This window comes from Pseudoliparis swirei, chromosome 3 (assembly GCF_029220125.1).
Source record: "Pseudoliparis swirei isolate HS2019 ecotype Mariana Trench chromosome 3, NWPU_hadal_v1, whole genome shotgun sequence".
In the NCBI taxonomy this organism is placed as follows: domain Eukaryota; kingdom Metazoa; phylum Chordata; class Actinopteri; order Perciformes; family Liparidae; genus Pseudoliparis; species Pseudoliparis swirei.
Genome location: NC_079390.1, coordinates 4,084,499 through 4,110,580, shown reverse-complemented (window position 1 = coordinate 4,110,580; position 26,082 = coordinate 4,084,499). Strand labels below are relative to the sequence as shown.

The 26,082-nt window shown below is 41.2% G+C and overlaps 1 protein-coding gene across 3 annotated transcripts in view; it reads left to right on the top strand.

Moving 5' to 3' along the window:
* Positions 1–20,434, top strand: part of cadm2a (cell adhesion molecule 2a) — a 277,677-nt gene extending 257,243 nt beyond the window's left edge. For all 3 annotated transcript variants that reach the window (XM_056411898.1, XM_056411899.1, XM_056411897.1), the window contains 2 exons: positions 12,819–12,941; positions 15,074–20,434. In XM_056411898.1, the coding sequence (XP_056267873.1) occupies positions 12,819–12,941; positions 15,074–15,192 (242 nt within the window). In that variant the 3' untranslated portion in view covers positions 15,193–20,434. The remainder of the gene's footprint in view (positions 1–12,818; positions 12,942–15,073) is intronic.
* Positions 20,435–26,082: the final 5,648 nt, after the last annotated feature.

Here is a 26,082-nt window from a genome sequence, read left to right as displayed (position 1 = left end):
TTTGGGAGTCAATTATTTTCCAGAGTGGTAAGATTTTAAAAAATAAAAATATTTGACTATGAATATTCAGTGTGTGCTAAGGCCTTGATTATACTCCCAAACGTCCTCGTAAACTGACAGCTGCAGACACCGTAGACGCCACACACACACACACACACACCGCACAGTCACAACAAATTGGCAGTACATGGATGTTTGCGGCAAGCCTCCTTGTACACCCTCTGATGACTAAATGTATCTGGCGGAGCCGTGTGTATAAACACTGAATATATAACTTTTAGCTTCTGTCTCCCAGACTTCCTGTCAGGACCTCAGCTGTATCCGAGGGTGACCACATCATTACTCCACCCTTCTTAGAGACATTAAAACGGTCAGGCGATAACGATATTCATTTTATATTCAGCTTTTGAGACTAATCACAGTTTCTTGGGGGGGGGGGGGGGGGGGGTATTTTAGTTTCAGTATAGATGATGTACATAGTTAATACCTCATCTTTCTTTACAAAAAATGTAAACAAAAGACATTTTTGACGAATGGGGAAAAGATTCCAAGTTCAGGATCTATATTAGTATCAACTCTTCTTTACTTTGATCTTAATATGCTCTTAAAGCAAGGTACGGATGCTGGACTGCAACATACATATTAATACATATATTTGGCCTGATTAGTATATATATGATTATAGTTCCTCATAATCAGGCCTAACATATATATATATATATATATATATATTTGTATATATACATATATATATATGTTTGGCCTGATTATTATATATATATATATATACATAGAAATATGTTACATGAGTTAAATATGTCTACAATAAAGAGTTGTATTATATATTCATATATATATATATGTGTATATATATATATACATATGTGTATGTATATATATATATACATGTTAAATTTGTTAATATGTCTACAAGAAAGAGTTTTATTATATATATATACATATATATGTATATATATACATATGTGTATATATATATATATATGTATATATACATGTTACATTTGTTAAATATGTCTACAAGAAAGAATTAGTGAACAATTAATTTAGTTCGGTCTACTTTTCCTGACTTCGTGGCAGTAACTATTTGTGGACGATACAATATACACCCGATGAAAGCTTGATTCATGCCTGCAGGACTATTAGTGAACACATATTTCATACGGCAGACCCGGTGGTTCTTATGCTAATTTAAATTTGAATAATCCTTTAATACTAACTGTTGTTGACCTTTGTGGTGGAGTGTAAAGGTAAGCCAGAGATTCCTCTGTGTTTTCATCTCCACTGTATAACGCCAGGACTGATGCATAACTGCAGTCTGTGATTCACTTTATTAATGAAGTGCTGGCAGGTATGCCCAACACACACACACACACACACACTGATTCAATGGCCCAGCCAGCCTTAATGGCTATAATAACTCTTTCGCTAAGTATCAGAGGTCTATGCAATGTCATCAGACCCCCCCAAACCCCCCACCCAGGAACACACACACACATACACACCACCACCACTGAGTGCTCAACAAATTTGCCAAATGCTCTTTCATGGCTTGCAAATTAGCTTTGACCTTGCGTAGCCGAAAGGTTGAATCATGCACGAGGGTTTCTTTGACGTTTCAAATATTTACGATTCGCTTCTCGTGATCAGCGTTGGTGCGGCCGACCCCGGCCCCCGCAGCCCGAAGAAGGGCCCGCTGCAGAGAAGACCGCAATGATTCATATCCCAGTGTCTTCTGCCTGTGGAGAGAGCAACTAAAATATGACAGTATATTTAGTATTTTAGTATTTAGTATTGTTATCGTGTTTAATGTTTTATTTGTATCTTTTATTAATGCTCTAATGTGCGCCCGCTGCTGTGATCCTGCAATTTCCCCACTGTGGGACGAATAAAGGAATATCTAATATAATCTAAACATCCTGTGTGTCACGTGGAACAGTACATATCAGATAGAACATTTAAATATAGCTGAAAGCAGTTCATGTGTCTCACTGCTGTCTAAATGAGCTTAAAGAGGACGAAATTATCACGCATTATTTTCTCATGATGTGGATTTATAATTAGTTTATTGCTAAGTGCCTGTGATTCACCCTCTTCTTTTTTTTTTAATCGACATTACGAATGAAAATCCCATGAAATCCATTTGTAATGAAAAACTTTGTGAAGATGAGCGTGAATATTAGAACCAAAAAGCTAATCCATATCGAGATTTAGTATCAGAATCAGAATCAGTTTTATTGGCCAAGTAAGTTTGCACAAACAAGGAATTTGACGAGGTAAAGTGTCTCTCAGTGCTTACACAAAATATACATTTCAACACAATACAATACAGAACAAACAAAACAGTGCAGTACAGAACAAACAGTGCAAAACAGTGCAACGGTCTAAGAAGTTTTAGAAAGTGACTTAAAGTATATACAAGAGTAATGGCTATATACAGTAGCTGTGAAACAGTAGCGCCAGAAGAAGTGGAGAGTGCGAGAAGTGCAGGGATAAATATATATGCTACAGTGGGTTATTGTTTAGTCGTGAGACGGCGAGGGGGAAGAAACTGTTTTTGTGTCTCGAGGTTTTGGCGAACAGTGATCTGTAGCGTCTGCCAGAGGGGAGGAGTTTAAATAGTTTGTGTCCGGGGAAGGATTCCACAGCCAACACAGTGTTATTGAGTATGGTGAGGGGGGGCTGGGGGGCTCCTCCTGAAGTCCACTGTCATCTCCACAGTCTGAAGCGTGTTCAGCTCTAGGTTGTTGCGACCGCACCACAGGACCAGCCGTTCAACTTCCCGCCTATATGCAGACTCGTCATCATCACGGATGAGGCCGATGACTGATGTGTCGTCTGCAAATTTTAGGAGTTGAACAGATGGTTCTCCTGAGGTGCAGCCGTTGGTGTCGAGGGAGAAGAGCAGTGGGGAGAGCACGCATCCCTGAGGTGCACCAGAGCTGACTGACCGGGTGCTGGATGTTGTTTCTCCCAGCCTCACCCGCTGCTTCCTGTCCATCAGGAAGTTTGTGATCCACTGACAGGTGGAGGCAGTTTGGTGAGGAGGACTTCTGGGATGATGGTGTTGAACGCTGAGCTGAAGTCCACCAACAGCATCCTTGCGTCGGTCCCTGGGGAGTCGAGGTGTTGCAGGATGGAGTGCAGCCCCATGTTGACTGCATCATCCACTGACCTGTTTGCCCGGTAGGCAAACTGCAGAGGGTCCAGCAGGGGGCCTGTGATGCCCTTCAGATGGGTCAATACCAGTCTCTATAAGCATACAGAATACAACAACAACATAAACTGTGGCGCTGGCATTACATATCTAACATGTACATATCTTACGCGAACAAATTACACTTTAAAAAAATAAACGAGTTCAGAAATAAAACTTGAAGACGACGATGAGCCGGGTAACTTAAAGTCCTTTCACGACGCGCTTTAATAACATGGATGTGACGCGGACTGTTTAAATTTAGAATTATTGCGGTATTAAAAGGGAGAAAGGTCGAACTCCACATGTAACGCTTTATGTCTTTAACCCCGCGTTCACCTCTTCCCCGCCGCTGATGGAGGACGAACCTTTTGTGAAAATTAAATTAGGGAGGGGACGGTTTTCATCGCTCGGAGGGAGTCGTAGCTGCTTTATTCCATTGCTATTGATCTTGTTTTAAAGGGGGGGGGGGAGGTTATATAAGACGTATATTCTTGAGGGCAAGTGGTTTATGTGCTTAAACCAGAAAGGCTGGTTCGGGGGTTGCAGCATCCCCCGAGGGGGTGAAACGGTTAAATATCGAGCACCACCGAACATCTTCTCTTCCATTTTTCTCTTCCGCTCTCCACCCTTCTTCTTTTTTTTACGCGATAAAGCCGAGGAGGAGCGCAGGAGAAATTAAAACATAATGCAAAAGGTCTTTCCACTTATTGCCTGGGCAATTATTATTGATGGGCTGTCACTTCAACTCGCTTTGGGGAAGAATTATAGCAACAATTTGGAACAAAGTGTAGAACGGGGGGGGAAGAAGAAAAAAAGAGCAATCATTAGATCCTGGGGCTGGTGTTATGAATTACTTGTAATAGCCCTTCTATTCATTAAATCTCAATGGCAGGGGACACATTCAGCAATCTTCAGACCGCACTCACTCACACACACACACAGTTAAAAGAGTCTAATTTTCATGTGTTGACAGGAAGTTGTATTTAGTCTTTTATTCATTTTTCTCTGCGTGTCTCCCTTGGGGTGGGGGGGGGGGGTGGAGCTTGTTGTGGCGCCTTCCTCCAGGATCACTCATTTCAGTGAGGGAGACTTCTTTATTCCTCCTGCACTCGATCTGCTGTTGGTGTAGCGGACAGCCGGACTATAGTGAAGCATACTGATGTTTACAGAATTGCATTTTTTTTTTTTAACCATGAGCCTTATTGATGAACATACATTTAACCCTCCTTTTACCTTTACATTTACAAACATATTTTACCCTAAGTTGATATTTCTTATATGTTTGACACAGTGAAAAACAGCCTGGGGTCAAATTGACCCCAAAGAACACCGACATTAAACATTGAATGGGGTCAAATTGACCCTAAAGGTAACAGGAGGGTTAAGAGTTTCTCCATTTTCCATTTAATTTCCAGAAATCACCGTAAGAGCTACACTACCGTTCAAAAGTTTGGGGTCACTTAGAAATGTCTTTATTTTTCAAAGAAAAGCACTGTTTTTTCAATAAAGATAACATTAATCAAAATACACACTATACATTGTTAATGTGGTAAATGACTATTCTAGGTGGAAACGTCTGGTTTCTAATGAAATATCTCCAGAGGTGTATAGAGGCCCATTTCCATCAACGATCACTCCAGTGTTCTAATGGTACATTGTGTTTGCTAATCACCTTAGAAGACTGATGTCTGATTAGAAAACCCTTGTGCAATTATGTTGGCACAGCTGAAAACAGTTATGCTGGCGATATAAGCTATACAACTGGCCTTCCTTTGAGCTTGAAGTTTGAAGAACAAAATTAATACTTCAAATATTAATCATTATTTCTAACCTTGTCAATGTCTTGACTTTATTTTCTATTCAATTTTCAATTCATTTGATAAATAAAAGTGTGAGTTTTCATGGAAGACACGAAATTGTCTGGGTGACCCCAAACTTTTGAACGGTAGTGTATATGGAACAAATAAAACAGGAATGAGCTCTTATGAGTGTCAACATTAATTAGATGACATTCATATATACATGTGGACATTAATCACAACATTTCTCTTTCTTAAAGGGAACACACAGCTAACATCTAGCTTGAGCATCTAATTACAATTCATTTTACAAGTAAATACACAAATAAAGTCACTAAACATGAAGTCAAAGCCCAAATAAAACACAAAGTACCTTGTTCCCGTTCCAGCTCGGTGCTTAGAAGTTCATGGAGTAAGAAAAATACTCATGAAGACATTTTTCCTTCAGTAAACAGTCAACTAACGAAGTCAAGTTACGAGATTTACATCTACTTCCGGTCTCGCCGGAAAACCTTCAAAATAAAAGGACCTAAAACACACAAAGGCACTTACAAAATATAAGCTTGCGGGAAATTTGCTTGCAGAGTCATTAACACTTGGCTCACACGGGGAAATTTCTTCCAAGCTAACCGGCAGAATAATTCAGTTTATGTATTTGGAGAAAAAAAGAAGCAGCAATATATTTACGATTAAAGTTACCACACAGTAACATTGCTGCCGTTGGTCATCTCCCTGCCTCGCTGTTTTTTGAAGAGGTTATGGATTTTGTCGGACACAGAGCCGCATTGATAAATTGATTATTGCATGCAACTTAATGAATTTGTATGATTGATTATCTTGCTTTTCCTTATAACTTCATGCTGTTACCCTGCTGACCACAATTTATTTTCATTCTGAGGAGAGAGAAGTGTGTGTGTGTGTGTGGGGGGGGGGGGGGTGTTGAATATTCAAGATAGTGGCCAAGTCCATGTGTGGGCTTTATTGAATGATTAGCAGAAGTAATTTGTTTTCAGAATCTAATTAATCCACTCTGACCCAGCAAGCAATAATGTGGAGGACACACACACACACACACACACACACACACACACACGCACACACACACACACACACACACAGACACACTTGTCTTGGTTATGTCTCCTCTTTCCTGTCTCTCTCTCTCATGGATGGGTGCATGCATTCAAAAGTATATTCACACCTGTCAGTAGAGCCAGATTGGTGAAATTGCTAAATCAGCCTAAACGTTTGGCTTAACTCATCAAACAAGTGAAGTCACGTTCCACGAGTCACTCCTCCTCTAACGTTCATTCTGTTAGCAGGCACCTTCTTTTCTTTTGTTCTCTGACTTTAACCTAGCATATTTACAACGGAACGGATGCAGTCATAAGTGTCTCTTTATGTTTCACGCTAAATGATGTAATGTGCCGTGCGAAGCCATTCGAGGCGTTACGTTTTTCTTTATTTTTTGTGTATTTCAGGTAATCGGACTGTATCTCAGTTACTTTGTCCTCATTCAGGAGGCAATACCAAAAATTCCTTTCCTCTTTATTTTTGTTTGTAGCCACGACTTCTTTTTATTTTGTTAGTACCTAATTGATTTCTGGGATTCTCTCAAGTAACAGAACATCCGACAATTATTATAAATATTGAATATATTATATGTCTTATTATAATAATTAATAATTATATAATTATAATATAATAAATATTGTATATTGATGAATGTACATTATTATATTAATTATTAATAATATTATTATACTATTATATATAATATGAATTATTATTATTACAAGTAATAGTATTATTACTATTATTATAATAATATAATATATATATATATTATTAATTATTATAATAATAATAGTATCAATAGTTATTATCATAATAATCATTGTTAGAGCCAGGTAAGAATACAAATTGTTTTTCCGACGCAATTAAACACCATGACACGATAAAATCAAATAGCATGAATATCATATGATAGCATTTAGATTGCTGTGTGTTTTAGAGTAATTGTAATGAATCTAATGCACAAAACTACACACACACACACACGCGCACACACACAGAGTCCCTGACCCGACCGCAGACACGAGGCTCTAAAAGCCTGTGCTGACGCTCGTTGCCGCTTTATTGATCCGAGCAACTGGAACCGTTTCTTCACAGTCATATCTATCTGAGATGGAGAGGAAAAGTCTTCCAAAAGAAGAAGAACAAATATGCCTGTAGGGCATGAAAAAATCCTTTGAATATTACAAATATTTAATACCAGGAGAGAGAGACGATAAGCTGTAGCTAAGGCCGTTTGAGTTGCTTCCAAGATGCTGAATCTGATATATTGAGATTGCTCATTTAAAAGATAACTTTAGATGAAAGGCAGAGCGGAGGATGGTATTGGTACACATTTTAAGTGTGTGTGTGTGGGGGGGGGGGGGGGGGGTCCGGGGAACATGTTGAGCGGACAACACTTAATTGCCTGCATTTTTGTGTATTTTTCTGCATCAATTTATGGTGCGAATATCTTCATTTATGTAAAGGAAACCACTAAATTTGGGCACCAGGTGAACATATAATAATATAATGAGACATAATGCAGTAATAGGGCTCTCAAGCATTCTGTATCGCTTTCTAAACACCTGTCGACCAGATTTACTCTTCCTCCTCCTGTGTGTCTTTCACCTCTTTAAATGTGCCATGTGGCAACTTTTCACCTCAATGGAAAATTCAATTAATTTGAATTAATTTCTGGAATTCTGGACTTTATTATCTCCGAATGAAAGAGTTCTGCTCATGTTTAAAACATTCTTCACTTTAAAATAAACCCTATATTGATAATAAAGTAGTACGGGCAACTGTGGGTCAGTGGGTAGCAGGTCCGTCTTTCAATCAGGGGGTTGCCGGTTCAATCCCCGCCCTAGTCGATGTGTCCTTGAGCAAGAAGCTTAACCCTGAGTTGCTCCCCTGTGGTGTATGAATGTAACATTATTGTCAGTCTCTTTGGATAAAAGCATCAGCTAAACGATGTGTGATGTAATGTATTATATCTGAGTTCTATCAGAAAATTGTAAAATACAAGAATAAAGTCATAATATTTCGAGAAAGAAGATCTTCATATCCTATAAAACCCCAAATAACCAAACACAAAAAACACATTTCCTCAAATATCGGTCCACGATGTCCATATACCAACTTTTTTTGTATCAGTCAAACTAAAACAGTTTGTAAAGTTTTGTCATGAACAGCAATATGTCCTCATATTTCCATTTCCAGCCTCCACGCGTGCTCCTGAACGCCCCACAGAGCACCGCCATCACACATCCCGTCACCGTAACCCCGCCTCGCTGAAACGGATCACATGAGACGTTCGTTCGGGGGGGTCAGAGAGCAACGTCTCCGGTTCGGTCTGGCCACCGAAGCCGCGAACCCCTTTTAATTCGTTAAACAAGCCCAAACTCGCAAAGGCCTCGGCGACAAGGAGACCGTTATACATATTAAAAGAGGAGTTTGCTCTTCCACGCTCTCATATTAAATCACAGAGGGAGGAATGTATGTGCCCTTATTAAAAGATAATGTGTTCTGGACCTATTAAATGCATGACCCCCCGCCCCTCCCCCCCCTCTAGATCCTTCCCCTCCTTGTCTCCTTTTCCTGAAATGTTTTCCTTTTTCCTGTCCATCATCTCTTTCATTTCTATTTTTGTGTGTGTCTTCATACGCCCTCGCTGTATTTTTCTCCCGTGTGGATTAAGACCAGAATACAAAAGATTGCAATCGATGGAGCCGTGTTTTTGTATTTACACGGTGTAGGTTCGTGATGAATTCATGCCACGGAGCTTCCGCTGCTTCGCGAGTATCCGGTTGATGGAATACTACTCGGGAAATGTAACCTTCTGTATCGGATGCTCTTCTCCCCCCCCCCCCCCACGCTTCGGCTTGAAAGATGCCTTCATCGATTAAAAATATACCGTCATTCTTATTAATTTTATTCAACCTTTCTTCCTCCTTAAAACCTTGACGTTATCCGCCTACATTACCCACAATTCAACTGAACCACAGGCGGTTCAGGCGGAGATTTCTGGTTTCTGGTTATGCTAGCAAACAGCTGACGTAGCCTTTAGCTGCTAACTAGCCGCTAGGGGAAATGAGGAAGAACTACAGGACAGATGATATATTTTATTTGTAACTTGACCCCTCTGTAAGTCTTCAGCCCCGACCGACGCCGACTCGAGTGACATCACTGTGTGCGTCTCTATCTGGAGCGACGCGAGGCTTTAGACAACGTGGTTCACACGGACGGACGTGGATGGCACAACGAAGCATCGAAACATCCAGAGAAACTTCTCAAACCACGACTGCAGCCTCATCAGCTGCGACCCTTATCGATCCTTATCGATCCTTATCGACCCTTATCGATCCTTATCGACCCTTATCGATCCTTATCGATCCTTATCGACCCTTATCGACCCTTGTCGATCCTTGTCGATCCTTATCGATCCTTATCGACCCTTATCGATCCTTGTCGATCCTTGTCGATCCTTATCGATCCTTGACGATCCTTGACGATCCTTATCGACCTTTATCGATCCTTATCGATCCTTATCGACCTTTATCGATCCTTGTCGATCCTTGTCGACCCTTGACGATCCTTATCGATCCTTATCGATCCTTGTCGATCCTTATCGACCTTTATCGATCCTTGTCGATCCTTATCGACCTTTATCGATCCTTATCGATCCTTGACGATCCGTGTCGACCCTTGTCGACCCTTGTCGATCCTTATCGACCCTTGACGACCCTTGTCGATCCTTATCGACCCTTATCGATCCTTATCGATCCTTATCGATCCTTGTCGATCCTTATCGATCCTTATCGATCCTTGTCGATCCTTGTCGATCCTTATCGATCCTTGACGATCCTTGACGATCCTTATCGACCTTTATCGATCCTTATCGATCCTTATCGACCTTTATCGATCCTTGTCGATCCTTGTCGACCCTTGACGATCCTTATCGATCCTTATCGATCCTTGTCGATCCTTATCGACCTTTATCGATCCTTGTCGATCCTTATCGACCTTTATCGATCCTTGACGATCCGTGTCGACCCTTGTCGATCCTTATCGACCCTTGACGACCCTTGTCGATCCTTATCGATCCTTATCGATCCTTATCGATCCTTATCGACCTTTATCGATCCTTGTCGATCCTTGTCGATCCTTATCGACCTTTATCGATCCTTGTCGATCCTTGTCGATCCTTATCGACCCTTGTCGATCCTTATCGATCCTTATCGATCCTTATCGATCCTTGTCGATCCTTATCGATCCTTATCGATCCTTGTCGATCCTTATCGATCCTTGACGATCCTTATCGACCCTTGACGATCCTTATCGATCCTTGACGATCCTTGACGATCCTTATCGATCCTTGTCGATCCTTGACGATCCTTATCGATCCTTATCGATCCTTATCGATCCTTATCGACCTTTATCGATCCTTATCGATCCTTGTCGATCCTTATCGATCCTTATCGATCCTTATCGACCTTTATCGATCCTTATCGATCCTTGTCGATCCTTATCGACCTTTATCGATCCTTATCGATCCTTGTCGATCCTTGTCGACCCTTGTCGATCCTTATCGACCCTTGACGATCCTTGTCGATCCTTGACGATCCTTGACGATCCTTATCGATCCTTGACGATCCTTGACGATCCTTGACGACCCTTGTCGATCCTTATCGATCCTTGTCGATCCTTGTCGACCCTTGACGATCCTTATCGACCCTTGACGACCCTTGTCGATCCTTATCGATCCTTGTCGATCCTTATCGATCCTTGCCGACCCTTATCCTCGGTATGTGGCAAACAATGGCCCGTTAGGCAATAAATCCCTAAATGTTCTCCTTCTAGCTGAGTGTTGGAGTCACCAGGAGTGTATTCAAATTCAGCAACGTGGTGGACAATCTGTGTGCGTACACACTGACTTCAGTGGCAGCAGCAGCAGGACCAGACAGCATGCTCGGGAAGTGTCAAGGTGTTTTGACTTACAGCCCCCCCACCCCCCACACACACACACACACCACCCCCACCCCTCCCCATCTCTCGGACATGACACCGGCGTTAGTGCGTGGCCAAACTGCGTGATGCTCTATATGCGGACACACGGCCGCCACGGCTGGTTTTTGCTTTGCACTGGGTCGTAACAGCCGGACTTTAAGCGCAGCAGCAGGACTGTGTGTGTGTGTGTGTGTGTGTGTGTGTGTGTGTGTGTGTGTGTGTGTGTGTGTGTGTGTGTGTGTGTGTGTGTGTGTGTGTGTGTGTGTGTGTGTGTGTGTGTGTGTGTGATGGTAAAACACTCACCGTCCTGACATAGAGGTGAAGAGACACAACCATGTGTGTAACTAAACGCAGAGTCCTCGCTGCCGGGGGGGAACATTCCTCTACTGTCCGCTCCACCGGCCAAGCAGAACCACAGCGCTGTGAAGAAGAAAACACACCTCCCAACGTCTGTCCGTATCAACGTGTGTGTGTGTGTGTGTGTGTGTGTCCGTTGGGAGGCGGTGAAGTGTGACAGCCCCGGTCACTCAGACCACGTAGAGAGTTATGGAGCGAGAGCGAGCCAGCTGTTCCATTTGGCCACGCGGGCGGCCGCTGAAAGCAGAAGGAGGACGCTGAGGAGGAGGCGCGGCGATGTGAGACGTGCGCTGTGTGTCTGAACCGCCTTTCCATCACCGCTCACCCCGACACGGCCATATTTGAGCTATCGTGAGGCCCCACACACACACACACACACAGAGTGACAGGGTGATGTGTGTGTGTGTCTGTGTGTCTGTCTGTGTGTGTCGTGCCCCGGCACTCGGAGGAGGATAATGAGATGGGTGCTAATTTCTCAGGTGTCATGGACCGATATGAATAATACAGGTGAACCCATTACCCACATCTCCCACCGCTGTCACTGTCACCAATCCTTCTTTTTTTCTTCACTCTGCCTCCAGCGGACACCGTCAGCGCCTCGAAAGCTAAATAACCGACACGAAAGTGAGAGTTCAAGTGAATAAAAGAAAATGAAGCCTTTTTTCCCCCTAAATCCAGGGAAACCTTTGATGTTTTTTTAGTGTGTTGGCGTGAGTAGACACGCCTTCAGTGGTTCGTGGCGCTGCTGTCGGACCTGCAGCCGCTCTCTGACACGCAGTTCATTTCCCCCTCACAACAATCTTCCCTCAGCGGAAGGTTGATCCACCCGTGATTATTTTCCTGTGTGATGATTTATTTACTGTGTGCTCCTCTTCCACCGCCGCCGCCCTCCATGTTGGGGACTCCTGCAGCACCGTGGCGGAGGTGGGGGGGGGGGGGGGGATCCTGAATAATTCACTCCTTCTTTTTTCCCTCCGAGTTTCTCTTTCATTCTCCCTTTTCCGTCATTTTTCCGGGCGAATGCGCGCGTCTGCCTGTAGCTGCTTCTTTGTGTCAATGCGGGTGTCTGCCTCTCTCCCTCTCTCTCTCTCTCCGTTTTATTATTCTCAGAGAGCGAGACAGCTCTGTTTCCGACTGCACGATGTGAGAAGAGGAGAGAGGAATGACAGCAGCTCATTAGAACGGCAACGAGGGTGGAAATAATCTCCTTTTTTTTCTCCCACCCTCCTTTTTGCTCTCGTTTTGTATTGTCTGTCTCGCTGCTCCTCCTCCTCCTCCTCCTCCTCCTCCGCCCTCGCTGCTCTCCATCACCTCACCCAACCGGCTCCTTCATCTGCTCTCTTGTGTTTCCCTCTCTCTCTCTCTCTCTCTCTCTCTCTCAGATCCCAACGCTCTGGGGCAGCACGGCACCGACCACGCCCTGATCGGAGGAGTGGTGGCCGTGGTGGTCTTCGTCACCTTGTGTTTAATCATCGTTCTGGGAAGATACCTGGCCCGGCATAAAGGTAAAGGCCACAGAGGACATGTCTTACTTCTCCCCCGATGAGACGTTGAAGCCCCTCCCCCTTTTCCCCAAGTTACAAGTGTGTGACATACCTGCAGCGACTGAAGGCTTGAAGGGTACCTTTGGTATTTGTTCAACCTTTCCCGTGTCTGTGTCTAACGGACTAATAGGGACAACAATTTTTCTTTTGAAATGGCAAGCGACCCCATAGAAAGTCCTCCCACTGCAAAGCTAACAGGTATAGCAGGTGTTTGCTTTGGCGTCTCCGGAGTGAGAAAGAAGAAAAAATAATCATAAATGACCGTGTAGTGCAAATGATAAAGGAGGAAAAAAGAAGAAGAAGAAAAGAGAAACGATCATTAAAATAGCCAAACCGATGTGATGCGGTTGGGCCGAGCAGCCGGCGTCATTCACATCCGCTAACAGGCGTGTTTCTGCCACCGAGGCGCCGCTTGTTATCATAAGTGTGTGAGTTATGAAAAAGAGTGTCGCTCGGGGTGAAACGTGAGAGTGCAGGAAGGGTAGCTTTAGAGTATCTAAAAGATGTTTCAGTGTTCTGGCTGAATATTTCAATGATTTCGACTCGAGCGCAAGAATAAAGTGCCGGCTCGGTGTTCCTGTGGCTTCTGTGAACTTTGAGCCCACAAAGTTTGGTTTAGTTCTCTGGAGGTTTTTCTTCATGTCGTCGTCAGACACTTTATTCTCCTGTCGGGGGGAAACTAAAGTTACGTAACAGTGAGTTGCGCAATAGCCCCCGCACCCCGCCGCAGCTGCCAGTTAGCGTTTTCTCTTAATACAATTACAAAGAGGTTCGTTCCTATTATTTACTTTGATATAGAAGTATGAGAATAAAGGGTCCAGATTTAATAAAAGCTTTAATCACCTTTTAGTTGTTACCCTTTAAGTCCCGTAAACATTGGTAGCATTGATGCTAATGTTTCCTCGATGGGACCCATGTTTTTTTGTTTTGTTGTTACATTCATTTGCCATAATTGAGAACAATAAAGTTGTTTTTTGATGCAGGTTTTTTTTTAAACTCACTCTCCACTGAATATGCTTTTTTCTTCTTCTTTTTTTCTTTGATTTATTTAATAAGGGACGGTGAACATTAATCAAAACATTCCTGTAAATGTGCCAAGAGGCTATTTTTCATCTGCAGTCCCGAGAGGCAGACGTCTTATAAAAAAACTAAAAACACGAGATTACACATACAAACAATGCAATATTTAAACTTTCCAATGGCTGCACAAACAATTAATAGTGAGAACTCTTAAACATTGTCAAGTACTAACAAGTCAACTCTACAAGAAGAAGACTCACAACTTCAAAACAGACAAAGCAAATAAAAAATAAATAAAAAACCCTCCTAGCCTCTCATGTATTATGTATATATATACATATATATCTGCATACATATATATATATATAGAGAGAAATATATATATATAAATCTATACATATATATATATATCTGCATACATATATATATAGAAATATATTTATATATATATACATATATATATGCATACATATATATACATATATATATAAATATATGTATATATATGCATATATATGCATATATGGATATATATACATATATATGTACATATAAATATGTATATATACATATATATATACATATATATGTATATATATATATGTATATACATGTATATACATCTATATATAGATGTATATATATATATATATATATCCATGTATGCATATACATATATATATATATATGCTATCTATATCTGCATATATATATATAGAAATGTATTTATATATATATACATATATATACATATATGTAAATATATGTATATATATATATATGCATATATATATGCATATATGGATATATACATATATATGTACATATAAATATGTATATATACATATATATGTATGTATATATATATACATATATATATTGATGTATATATACATCTATATATATATATGTATATATATATATCCATGTATGCATATACATATATATATATGCATATGTATATATATATATATATATATATATGTATTATGTATATGAGTTACATCGCGTTACTGAGGTTGTAAATACAACACGTGTTTGTTGTTGACGTCGGTTTGTTTGTGTTTCCTCAGGAACGTACCTGACCAACGAGGCCAAAGGGGCGGACGACGCGCCCGACGCCGACACGGCCATCATCAACGCCGAGGGGAACCACGCACACGCGGAGGAGAAGAAAGAGTACTTCATTTAGACTGCAGGGGGAGCTGTGCAGCTCTCCCCTCCCCCTCTTTCGATCTCTGTCTCTCTCTGTCTCTCTCTCTGTCTCCCCCTTTTCTTGACCACCGCCCCACCCCCCCCCCCCCCGCTGTGTCAACAAAGAACCCGCAGGCGGCCCACAGACAGAGAAGTTCCTTAAGTGTTTTCCTATTATTGCCTTTTTCTATCTTTTCCATAGCGTCCTCTCTTTCCTTCTTTCTGTTTCCTTTGGGGCAGCCGGTGTTCACCGGGCAGCTTTCCGTCGCCGTCCCCTTCCTCGTCTATATTTTCCTCGTCTTTTCGACGCCGACGCCCGGAAGTCTGTGTCCACCACCGTGACTGCTTCTTTACATGAGCCCGTCTGCATCTCCTCTACCTGTGTCCCCGTCCTGGCAGGCATCCAAACACACACACACACACACAGTGAATCCCCCTTTTTGTCCACACACACACACACACGTTCACAAACACATATCATATATCACATCAACACGGTGCCTAAAAATACAGACGCCATTGAACTTCTGTCGATGCCTTCGCGTGTCGTCTGCTCGTAGCTTGTAGACGCGTCACCGGACCATCCCGTCCGCCGCTAGCTCGCCGCTTCCGATTATACGTCGCGTCTTTTCTTCTTTTCATGACGATCGTTGCTGTTTTTACGCCTTATACATGTCTGTCACACTGAATATGGTACTTTTAGAATCCATCTCCCCTCCCCCAACCCCCCCCCCCCATCCCCCTCTAAATAGTGGTGTAACTACGCAGTCGACCCCTTGTAAGATAAGAAGAAGGTTTTGTGTAACACTGTAGCAAAGGTTTGTCAGATAAGTGTGTAACATGATTCTCATTATTAGGCTATAGGGGGTAATAAAGGGTCGCGGGGTATTGTTTAGAGCAGATAATACACACGGGCGCTAGATGGAGCATCACATCAAATAAACTCAATCAAGTGTATACAAACCATTTGCTAAATCTGCTGTACTTTTGTCTGTATATTATTATTGCACTGCAGTTTAGGGAAGCGCCAGCGACACCTTCAGTGTCCCGTACTGGCGGCTTACAGTAGTTTGTGGTTCACACGGCGGGTTCAGGTGTACAGGAGGGATGAATCTGCTCTGAAAGCTGTATAAATTGTATTTGAAATGAGTTTAGGATACTTTTTCTTTCTTTTTTTCACGTTTTTTCACATTGGTTTTTTTTTTTTAGGCTTAAAGGACCCTGTGAAATGTAAAATGAACCATGAAGAGGTATTTCAATAAGTTGGACTTACACACTAATGACATGTTCATTGTGTTAGCTTACCTCTTCTTACACTTCTGGCTCATATAGTCGTCCAATTTTACAAATAGTGTACAATAATTTGACATTTTTTGAAGTGCATAATTCCACCTCTAAATCTGTGTTTACCAAGCTTTAAACTATTTAGTGAAATTGTAAACGCATCACCAACATGTCAAAAAAACTCGACTTATTTAAATTTGTGTCGGAGTCGATGTCCGTCAACTGAACTTTAAATTTCCATTTCACGGGGTCTTCAAGCAAAAAACGAAATAATAATATTTAAAAAGATGTAAAATAGTGTGTGAATGCCGGGTCGTAGATCTGCAGGGGCCTCCTTTCCAAAAACTAAAAACTGAAGATAAATAGAGAAGCACAAACATGTCTGAATGAGTTACTGTGTTCCTTGGGAACGGTCCATCTATTCGGAGTGGAGGGACCCCGCGGGGGTCTCTGATTACATTCTAGGGGGGGGAATACAGTGCATCTTTTTAAAAATGTAAGCTAAAACATGTTTTTTTTTTCTTTAAAAAATATTTTAATAGTTTGGGTTTAAATGGTTCAAATCTCCCTGCTGTGTATTGTGTCTGCTAAAATGTGGTTCATTGTGAAAATTGCTGTTTAAAATTCTGGATTCCTACAAATTTGTATATTAGCCACTTTATCTATTTGCTTTTACTTTTTTCATTGAATAATCCTTATTGGAAAACTTTTAAACAAATGTATTTCTGTTTTGGCACAAAGGCATGTATATAATGGGTGAAAACTAAACTTTTGGTAATTCCACATTCGCATGTTTTTGTTTGGTTCATTTTTTTACTTTTATTTTTTTAACTGACGTTATTTAAGAGAGAGCACTATAATGGAAGTATGCGTGTGACTTGACTTCGGAGAGCGGTGGCTTCTTGGTGTCGGGAAGGATTCGGTGTTGGAATAGATGTGATAAACAACAACAAATAAATAATAATAACAACAACTAAAGTAAAACAGGAATAGAAAATAGTGCATCTCCGTCTTCTCCAAATCCTTAAAATGCAAATTGGGAATTTTAAAAGCATTCAAGGATACGTTGCCTTCATGTTGGAGGCATTTTAAAGTTCCACACACGCTTAGGCAAACATAACCTTGTGAACAACTCCTGTTTCTTTTCATTTATCCGCGGCCATTTCCTCTCCTCTGTGTGAAAGAGCGATAAACAACGTGGCTTCTGAAACTAAAGATTTAAAAGGCATGGCACTAATCTACTATGAGGGAGCAAATTATTACCAAGGGCAATAAAAATAGTGGGCCCAGTTGTCTCCAATCGAGTGGCCAATTTACAACAATATGCAAATAAGGTCAGCAAGTAAGGTCTTTCCCTATGTGTGTGTGTGTGTGTGTGTGTCTCCCAGCACCGCTATTGGTAATCATTAAAGCTATCACCGCCGATGTCGGCTTCAGGCCGCGTGTATTACATTTAAATATGTTTTAAAAATGCAAAAGCTTTGCCACAGTTTTCATATTTTGTCATTTTTAGAGCACTTCAATCAATATAGCACTCGGCGTCCGTCTCCAGCCTCACACCGGAGACCTCGAGACCGGCTCTCGGTCTCCGGGAAGCTTCTCGTATCACATGCTGTACTTTATTTTTATTTTTATCATCACAATGCTGTAAAGTCTTCTTTTTTTAAAATACTTTTCTATGTAGTTATTTTCAACGCATCTTAATTAATGATGGTGTCAGTCGTTTTTTTGTTGTTTTTTTTATTCTACGCCCGCGTATCAATATTAGAAATAAGAGAGCGGACGAATGAATCCGTGGATTCTGAAGTCAGAGAAGCGAGATTGTTTTTTGTATTAAATGAACGTGAATAATCCGGTCCGCGGTGATGAGTTGGTGTCTGGAGATTAAACAGATGCCATTTACTGAAGTGTGCACTCTGACTAATTCGATGGGTATTTCTTATTAATCGGTGAAATGTGTTTTACTTTTGTTGTTGTTTTTTCCGGAAAACCACATGTAAAAAAAAAAAAAAAGAGTTTTGACATGGCAGTAATGAGCCAATGTGTTGAAAATTGCTTTTTATGATGGTTAAACCAAACCTTGTTTTTTTTTAATTTGCTAATCTAACAGCCTGGCACATACCATCATGAACTATGACACAATGATGGACTCCAACCATCACAGTATCATCAACGGGTCGGTTATTAGTCGTATTTCTTTTTCTCTGTCGGTTGAAACTAAGCTTTAAACTTGTTGCCTCCTTTGCTTCCCACATAAACCAGTTTGGTAAACATCCATCACGGGCCTCTAATTTCACCCCGAAAGACAGAAGCGGCCCGTTTCCATCGGCCACTCGCCCGTTTAATCGACTTTAATCGTCTCCAAACAAACCCACTTCTCCTTTTGACTGATGGTGGGAGTGTCGCCGCAGCTGAGATATTACTTATTGATGCACATCAGGCAGTAACTTTGCCATGAAATTGCATTTTTCATGCTGGGTTGCGCATAACGGACTCGTCCAAAACCACGTGCGTGTGACTTTTAATCGTGTGTGTGTGTGTGTGTGTCCACAGGAAGTCATGATATAAACACATTTTATGACACCACAAGTTACCGTCGATGTTGGCCAAGTGCACTCGTGTATAACTATTCTATATGATGACATCATATCTCACCATTTCAGGGGACCCTGACATTTTAATTCAGCTTTAAAAAAAGGGACATCAGAGGATCCTCGGATGCGTATTCGGGGGTTTTGCTCCTCTGCCCTCCTGCCGCTCTGTTTTTCTTGATGATTGAAGCGTGTCCAAACTCCGCCTGATGATCCTGCATCATGTATTCATCCTGCTACCCCCGGTCACGACATATTACACACACTCGTTCATTTTTTTTGCTCAAGTTTGCGCGAGCAGTTGTCGTCTCTAGACGCCCATATCGACTAAAAAGAACAACTCTAAATCCCCTTCTTTTTTTTTTTAAGTGATGAATATGAAAGTAATGGGCACCTTTGAGTCATAATCTGTATCGGTTTGAATTTTGTTTTAACTTGAAGGTTTTGAGTGGTACCCCCCCCCCCCCCCTCTCTCTGACGCGTCTCATACGTCTGTGCAGTGTCAGCACATTTCATTGTTTCTCTGCAACATTGAAACTAGAGTCAATCAGCCTAGTCTCCAAATTGTCACAGCGATGACAAGTGACACAATACCATGTAGAGATGTTTTATTTTTTAATGATTATATCTCTTTCTTTTGTTTTGCATCTCAGGAATCTGTTTCATTTCGATAATTTTTTTCTTTTTTTTTTTTTTCCTGTCTAAAAATGGGGACTTGTAAGCTCTTCTCACTCTGCTGCCGTCGCCTCTGGATGCTGACGCCGTGTGTTTGTTGAGTTTTAAAAATGATCGCAATGTTAATAAAGTTATTCAGTGATTCTTCAGTCATTCTGTCATCTCGCTGTCATTTGGGATTTTAGACTTAGGAAACAGATTTTTGGATTTGATCGCTGACTTGAAAATCCTTGACATTTATATAAATATGCTGCAAATATTAACACAAGTTTCCAGAATGATAGAAGTTGTGTTTGTACACAATGTTATCTTATATTATAGCTCATGGTAGGTAAGCAGTTCAATGCTTTTGCCCTCTATCAAAAACATGTTTTCCATGTAGCAACACACAACTTTATGTATATCAGTCCTCAGATGGAAGAAGTTGTAACTCATTAGCACTCACACATATAGAGATACCCACAGTGAAGATCAGGATTAGAGCTAGACACTTTAATTTAGCTTCTGATGTACCTTGGTGGAATAAGGGGATTCATAACAAGCTCTACTGAAGCGGCTTGATTCGATATATATAGCACAGTAATGAAGGTGTTTTTTTCTCCCATTGTCTGTGGGATTTATGACATTTAATTTAGAGGTTCAGTCTCATGTATGAAATGAAAATTGTTGAATAAATAGTTGCCAAAAAGACGGGTCTGTATGAGCCTAATTCTATTGTTGTTTTTATCACTGTTTTCCTTCTGGAGCCTCTCACCTCGGTATCTCTGAGTCGAGAGATAAGAGGCGATAAGACACTCAACGGCTGCTTTGGAAAGCGCTCACACTCAAACAATCAGACGCAAACGAGACAAACGCATGCACAGACACGTGTTTATGGATTTTTATTAATGGGAATAACTCATGTTATTGTTTAGGTCCCCCGTCTGTGGTGGTATTATTACTCAGTTTTAGTTGTGTTTTTAGTTGTCTGAGCAGTACTTTCCTATATCCATCGACTAGTCTATAAGGTATAAGATAAGTCAATAATATAAGTAGTATAATATAAGATAATATAGTATAAGATAAGTCTATAATACTCCGGCTTCAGCAGCTTTACCTGTGATGTACAGTAAAACAATATATATATATATAAATATTTATATTTATATATATATATTTATTTATATATTTACATATCTATATATATATTTACATATCTATATATATATATTTATAAATAGATATTTATATAGATATATATATTTAAATATAGATATTTATGTATATCTATATATAAATATATATAGATATAAATATATATGTAAATATATATATATAAATAAATAAATATATATTTATATATATAGACATTTATATATATATTAGGGCTGTCAATCGATTTAAAAAAATTAACTAATTAATCGCACATTTTGAAATTGCGATTAATTAATCGCGATTAATCGCGCTTAAAAGTTGTTTCCTTCTTTTTAAAGACCAAACTTCACACAGAGCTGTGTTTTCAAAGAGGCTCCTACATATACAGTGCCAGCGAGGTATTTAATATCGTGGATGATAAATTGTTTCTTCAGTGAAACATCAGATTAGTAAAAAAAAGAAGTATATTGAGACCCCATTGGTCCTGTCATCTTTAACATTGAACAGCAGCAGAACCAGTGGCCTTGGTGACTGACTGACATTCAAATGTGTCACGTTAACCCTCTGGAGGCTGGGGGCATTTTATACATTTTACAAAATAAATTAAATTCACCGTTTAAAGTCTTTTGCATGTGACACACCCCCACGTGTTATACATCAAACATTCCAGAACAATCTCAGCTCTGAAATAAGGCTCATTGTCATCGCGCCGTGTTCTCTGCTCTCTGACTGACAGGCTGCGATAGAGCCTAACCTGTGAGGTGGGAGGTCCTTTGTGATTTACTGAGTGTTCATTGGTTGTTTTTTTCCCAAAATGTTGACAGACAAACGAATTGACCAATCACGTTGAAGGTTTCGTGTGACGAGTTCTTTCCGCCCCGCGTCACCCGACACGTCGCCCCTCCGTTCCTCTGTGTATCAGAGGGGGAGACGGGAGGAAGGAGGAGCAGGAGGAAACCCGACTGATTCATCCACGAGTTAAACTGATTTCTGCTCCTTATTTTCGCGGAGAAATAACGGAAACAGTGTCAAACCGTACTGCCGCGGTTTTTAAAAAAAGAATTATATATATATATATATATAAATAGATATTTATACATAGATATTTATTTATATATATATTAATTTATATCTATATATAAATATATATATATATTTATATATGCCCTTGTAAATTAAGGCAAGGAAAACAGAAGAAGGAAAACCTTTGATTACTGACATTAAAGTCCATGTTGCTGGAAAGAAAACAGTGTCTAAAATGTTTGGGGCTGGAAAGACTGAAGTGAAAGGGGTTGGGGGGGGGGGGGGGGGGGTAAGTAATGGCAATAAGATGTCTTGTTAGACTGAAGAAAGTCGCTGCAGTCAGCCCACCTGTCAGGAAGCACTGCAGCCGGGAGAGGGTTGCACGTGTGCAGCGGCCGAGGTTTTGATTCTTCTTGCTGACGACAAGTTTGGAGGGAGTGAAAAAACTCAATTACTATGTCATCTTATCAGAGCAGAGAGAAGTTGAAGGATATCAGACGTAAATGATTTGTGTTTGTATTCCCTCAGGAAAAATATGATGTCTCGACTCTGAAATTAGCTAAAGCTTATTTGAAGTATATTCAAGTTTTGTGAGATGTAGGAGAAAAATAATGGAACAGGTGGAGGTGACAGGTGGGGGGGACAGGTGGGAGGGGACAGGTGGGGAGACAGGTGGAGGGGACATGTGGAGGGGACAGGTGGAGGGACAGGTGGAGGGGACAGGTGGAGGGGACAGGTGGGGGGGACAGGTGGAGGGGACAGGTGGGGGGACAGGTGGGGGGACAGGTGCAGGGAACAGGTGGAGCGGACAGGGGGACAGGTGGAGGGGACAGGGGGTGAGACAGGTGGGGAGACAGGTGGGGGACAGGTGGAGAGACAGGTGGGGGACAGGTGGAGGTGACAGGTGGGGGGGACAGGTGGGAGGGGACAGGTGGGGAGACAGGTGGGGGGACAGGTGGGGAGACAGGTGGAGGGGACATGTGGAGGGAACAGGGGGAACAGGTGGCGGGGCACAGGTGGGGGGAACAGGTGGGGGGGACAGTGGAAGGAACATGTGGGGGGGGGGGACAGGTGGGGGGGGGCAGCAGAAATTTACCGTGAGAAAACCCCCCCACTTGACTGGGATCATCGGAGCGAGCACTACGACTCCCAGAATGCATTGCTTTCACAGCAATACATAGTGTGTGAGCGTAAGACAGTAGGTTACTGTTAGAAGCTCACTGTTCAAATGTGATGTTAAAGTGAATGGAACATTAATATCAAATACTCATATTACTCAAGCATAAAAATAAAAAGTTGAACAGCATAAAATACAGATTTCAAACTAATTCCTGAGAAAACAAAAAGTCCTCCACCTAAAGGTGAGACTTCCTCTCAACACGACCTTTCCGCCCTTTTTCCTTTTCTTGCTCTCGGATTAATTAATTTCCCGGTATAAATATTGGATTTGTCAACATTCAAAAACATAATCAGTGTGATCAAATGTGTGCCGTCACAAAGTGATTAAAAATGTCCCAGAGCAACAAAAAAACAGGATAGATTAATGTTATACTCAAATGAAGGAAGATAACCAAATATATACCCGCTTAATTAATCGTGCTGTTTTCAGAGCAATATTGATTGATGCATTAATTTAGGTTTTATAACGATAACAATCTTGGCCCAGCAGCACAGAGACACGTTAAACATGACCATCAGCACTAAGATGCGTCAACGGCATTTTTTTCCTTCTTTTTTTCATATAACTTAAGAAAGTGAATTGTCGCTGTTCAATAAAACTCTTTGGTGCCCTTTTGGTTCATCCTTTGGGAGAGAAAGAAGAGAACGTTTATAAAACGGGAAGAGCAATGAGAAAGAAGGATGCAGATGGATGTGCTGGAGAAAAGAGAAAGAGCCGATACAGTGCGTCTCCATCTTTGAAGGCTGCTTCACAAAGGGCTGTTTAAGATGAATGGTGCCCCCTCGACACACACACACACACACACGCACACACACATCTCTCGTTAAGTGTCACTTTCTGAATGTGCCGAGCTCCACACCTGCCCGGTGCTGTCGCTCTGCCAGCTGTGAGAGCTGCAGCTGTCTTGCAGATATCAGCCTCTCCATATGCAAATACCTTCCTCTTCTTCACGATGTGGATCCACTCGCCCACGTCTCTGGTTGCCTCCTTTCGGGCCTCCAGTCGGAGCCGTTTCGTTCCATCCCTCCATCAATCCCAATCTTTTCCCTTGATCACTTTCCTCCATTATATCACCTGGCCTCCACACACAGGGCCCCGCAACTCATCTTCATTTCCCTCTTCGTCCCTTCTCGGCGAGATGCCGTGTTGCCAGATCTCCGGGTTTTTTTACTCTGCAGGGCGATTCACTTGAGAGGGAATCGAACAGCAGAGATGTTAGTCGCCTTTGATGTTCTGTAATTGTGCTGAGCATGTGGACACACACACACACACACACTATGTCTGTTTTGCTGTGCTGCAAGATGGCATCGGAGAGAATTGCAGCACAAATATCTTTGATGTCTACAAGCTTTACTTTGAAGGAATTCTCCCCACATGAGCCCGTGAACACACGGAGCTCCTCAGACAAACGCTCTTTGACTTTTCTGAAGTTCAGGCCACAGACCAGAGGTGATCGGGCGAGTGACCTCGAGTTAAGGCTTTTTTTTTACGGGCTCGCTCGCCCCGTGTCACGGCGACGTTTCATGTGCTGTGAAAGAAAAGAAAGAAATAGACTTCTGAGATGGAGTCGCTTAAAGGTGAAGCGTCTCATCTCCGCGAGCAGGTGTGATGTCGCCATGCCAACCATCAATGATGCATGATGACCTACAAACAATACTTTGGCTGTATTTTTGGTATACAATGCGTTGCCTTAATGTCTATTTTTGGCATACTTTATGATTACTTTTTTCATCTTTTACTATATTAAGATTATTCTGGTACACTATCAGATGATGTTTTGGGATATTGTGATGCCAAACTACACCATGACCTTTTAACCCTCCCGGGTCTTGTGACAATATGTATAATACATATGTATTTGAAACCCAAAATATTTGTAATGGTTATTTTTCATTCGCACACGCCCCATGAAGCTGTATCTGCAGTATGAAGACATTTCTCAGTTCCATTTTTATCATTAAGGTGAATGGTGTGAGGGGCCGCATCATTTCTACTCAAATTTATATTCTATTTCTACATTTATTTACATGTATCTACCATTGTATTAATATATTTCACTGTTTTTGTGATCCCAAGACCTTTTGGTAAACCAATTTCAAACACCAAAACAGTTCATCCACATGAGTAAAGGTGGGTTTCACAAGAGATATGAAGAATTTAGAAAAATTTAACTTCAATTTTCAGCTATAGGGCTATATTGACCTGCTGGAAATTCACTTTGGTCACTGCCTTGTGTATATATTGTATTTCCTCTGTATATTTAGTATTAGTATTGTGTTTTATTTTTATTTTCTATTAATGCTCTAATGTGCACCCGCTGCTGTGAACCTGAAATGTCCCCACTGTGGAACTAATAAAGGAATATATAATCTAATCTAATATTATGTCTATTTTCTTTACACTTGTGCCTTAGCACAATTGTGCCAAGATTTGTTCTGCAATGTGTTTTGCAAAACACATGGCTATGTGTCATATGCATGTGCCTTTAAAAGGTGAATTTAAGAAATGATGTAAAATTAAGAAAATGACCCCGGGCCCCAGAGGGTTAATGAAGCGTTTTGGTAAATGGACTGGACTTGTATCGCTCTCTTCTAGCTGGTTAAAGCGATTTTTTTCTGGAGGTTTTAATTGCTGGGGTCAAATTATTAGAATTAATATTGTTTCCCAAGTTTAAGTGTGAGGTACTTTATGTTTGTTTGTTGACTACCTAAATAGCCCTTTAAATATATAAAAAAGTTGATATTTCTTATATGTTTGACACAGTGAAAAACAGCCTGGGGTCAAATTGACCCCAAAGAACACCGACGTTAAACATTGAATGGGGTCAAATTGACCCGAAAGGTAACAGGAGGGTTAAGGACAACCCTGCTCTATTGTTTTTATTCTATCATCTGATCATTTCATCATTATAATCCGCACAGCTTTCGGAGCACTGGCCATTTGTAAAGTTCACCAAATGTGGCAGAAGTTTCCCAACTGCTCATTTCACGTGGGAGGACAT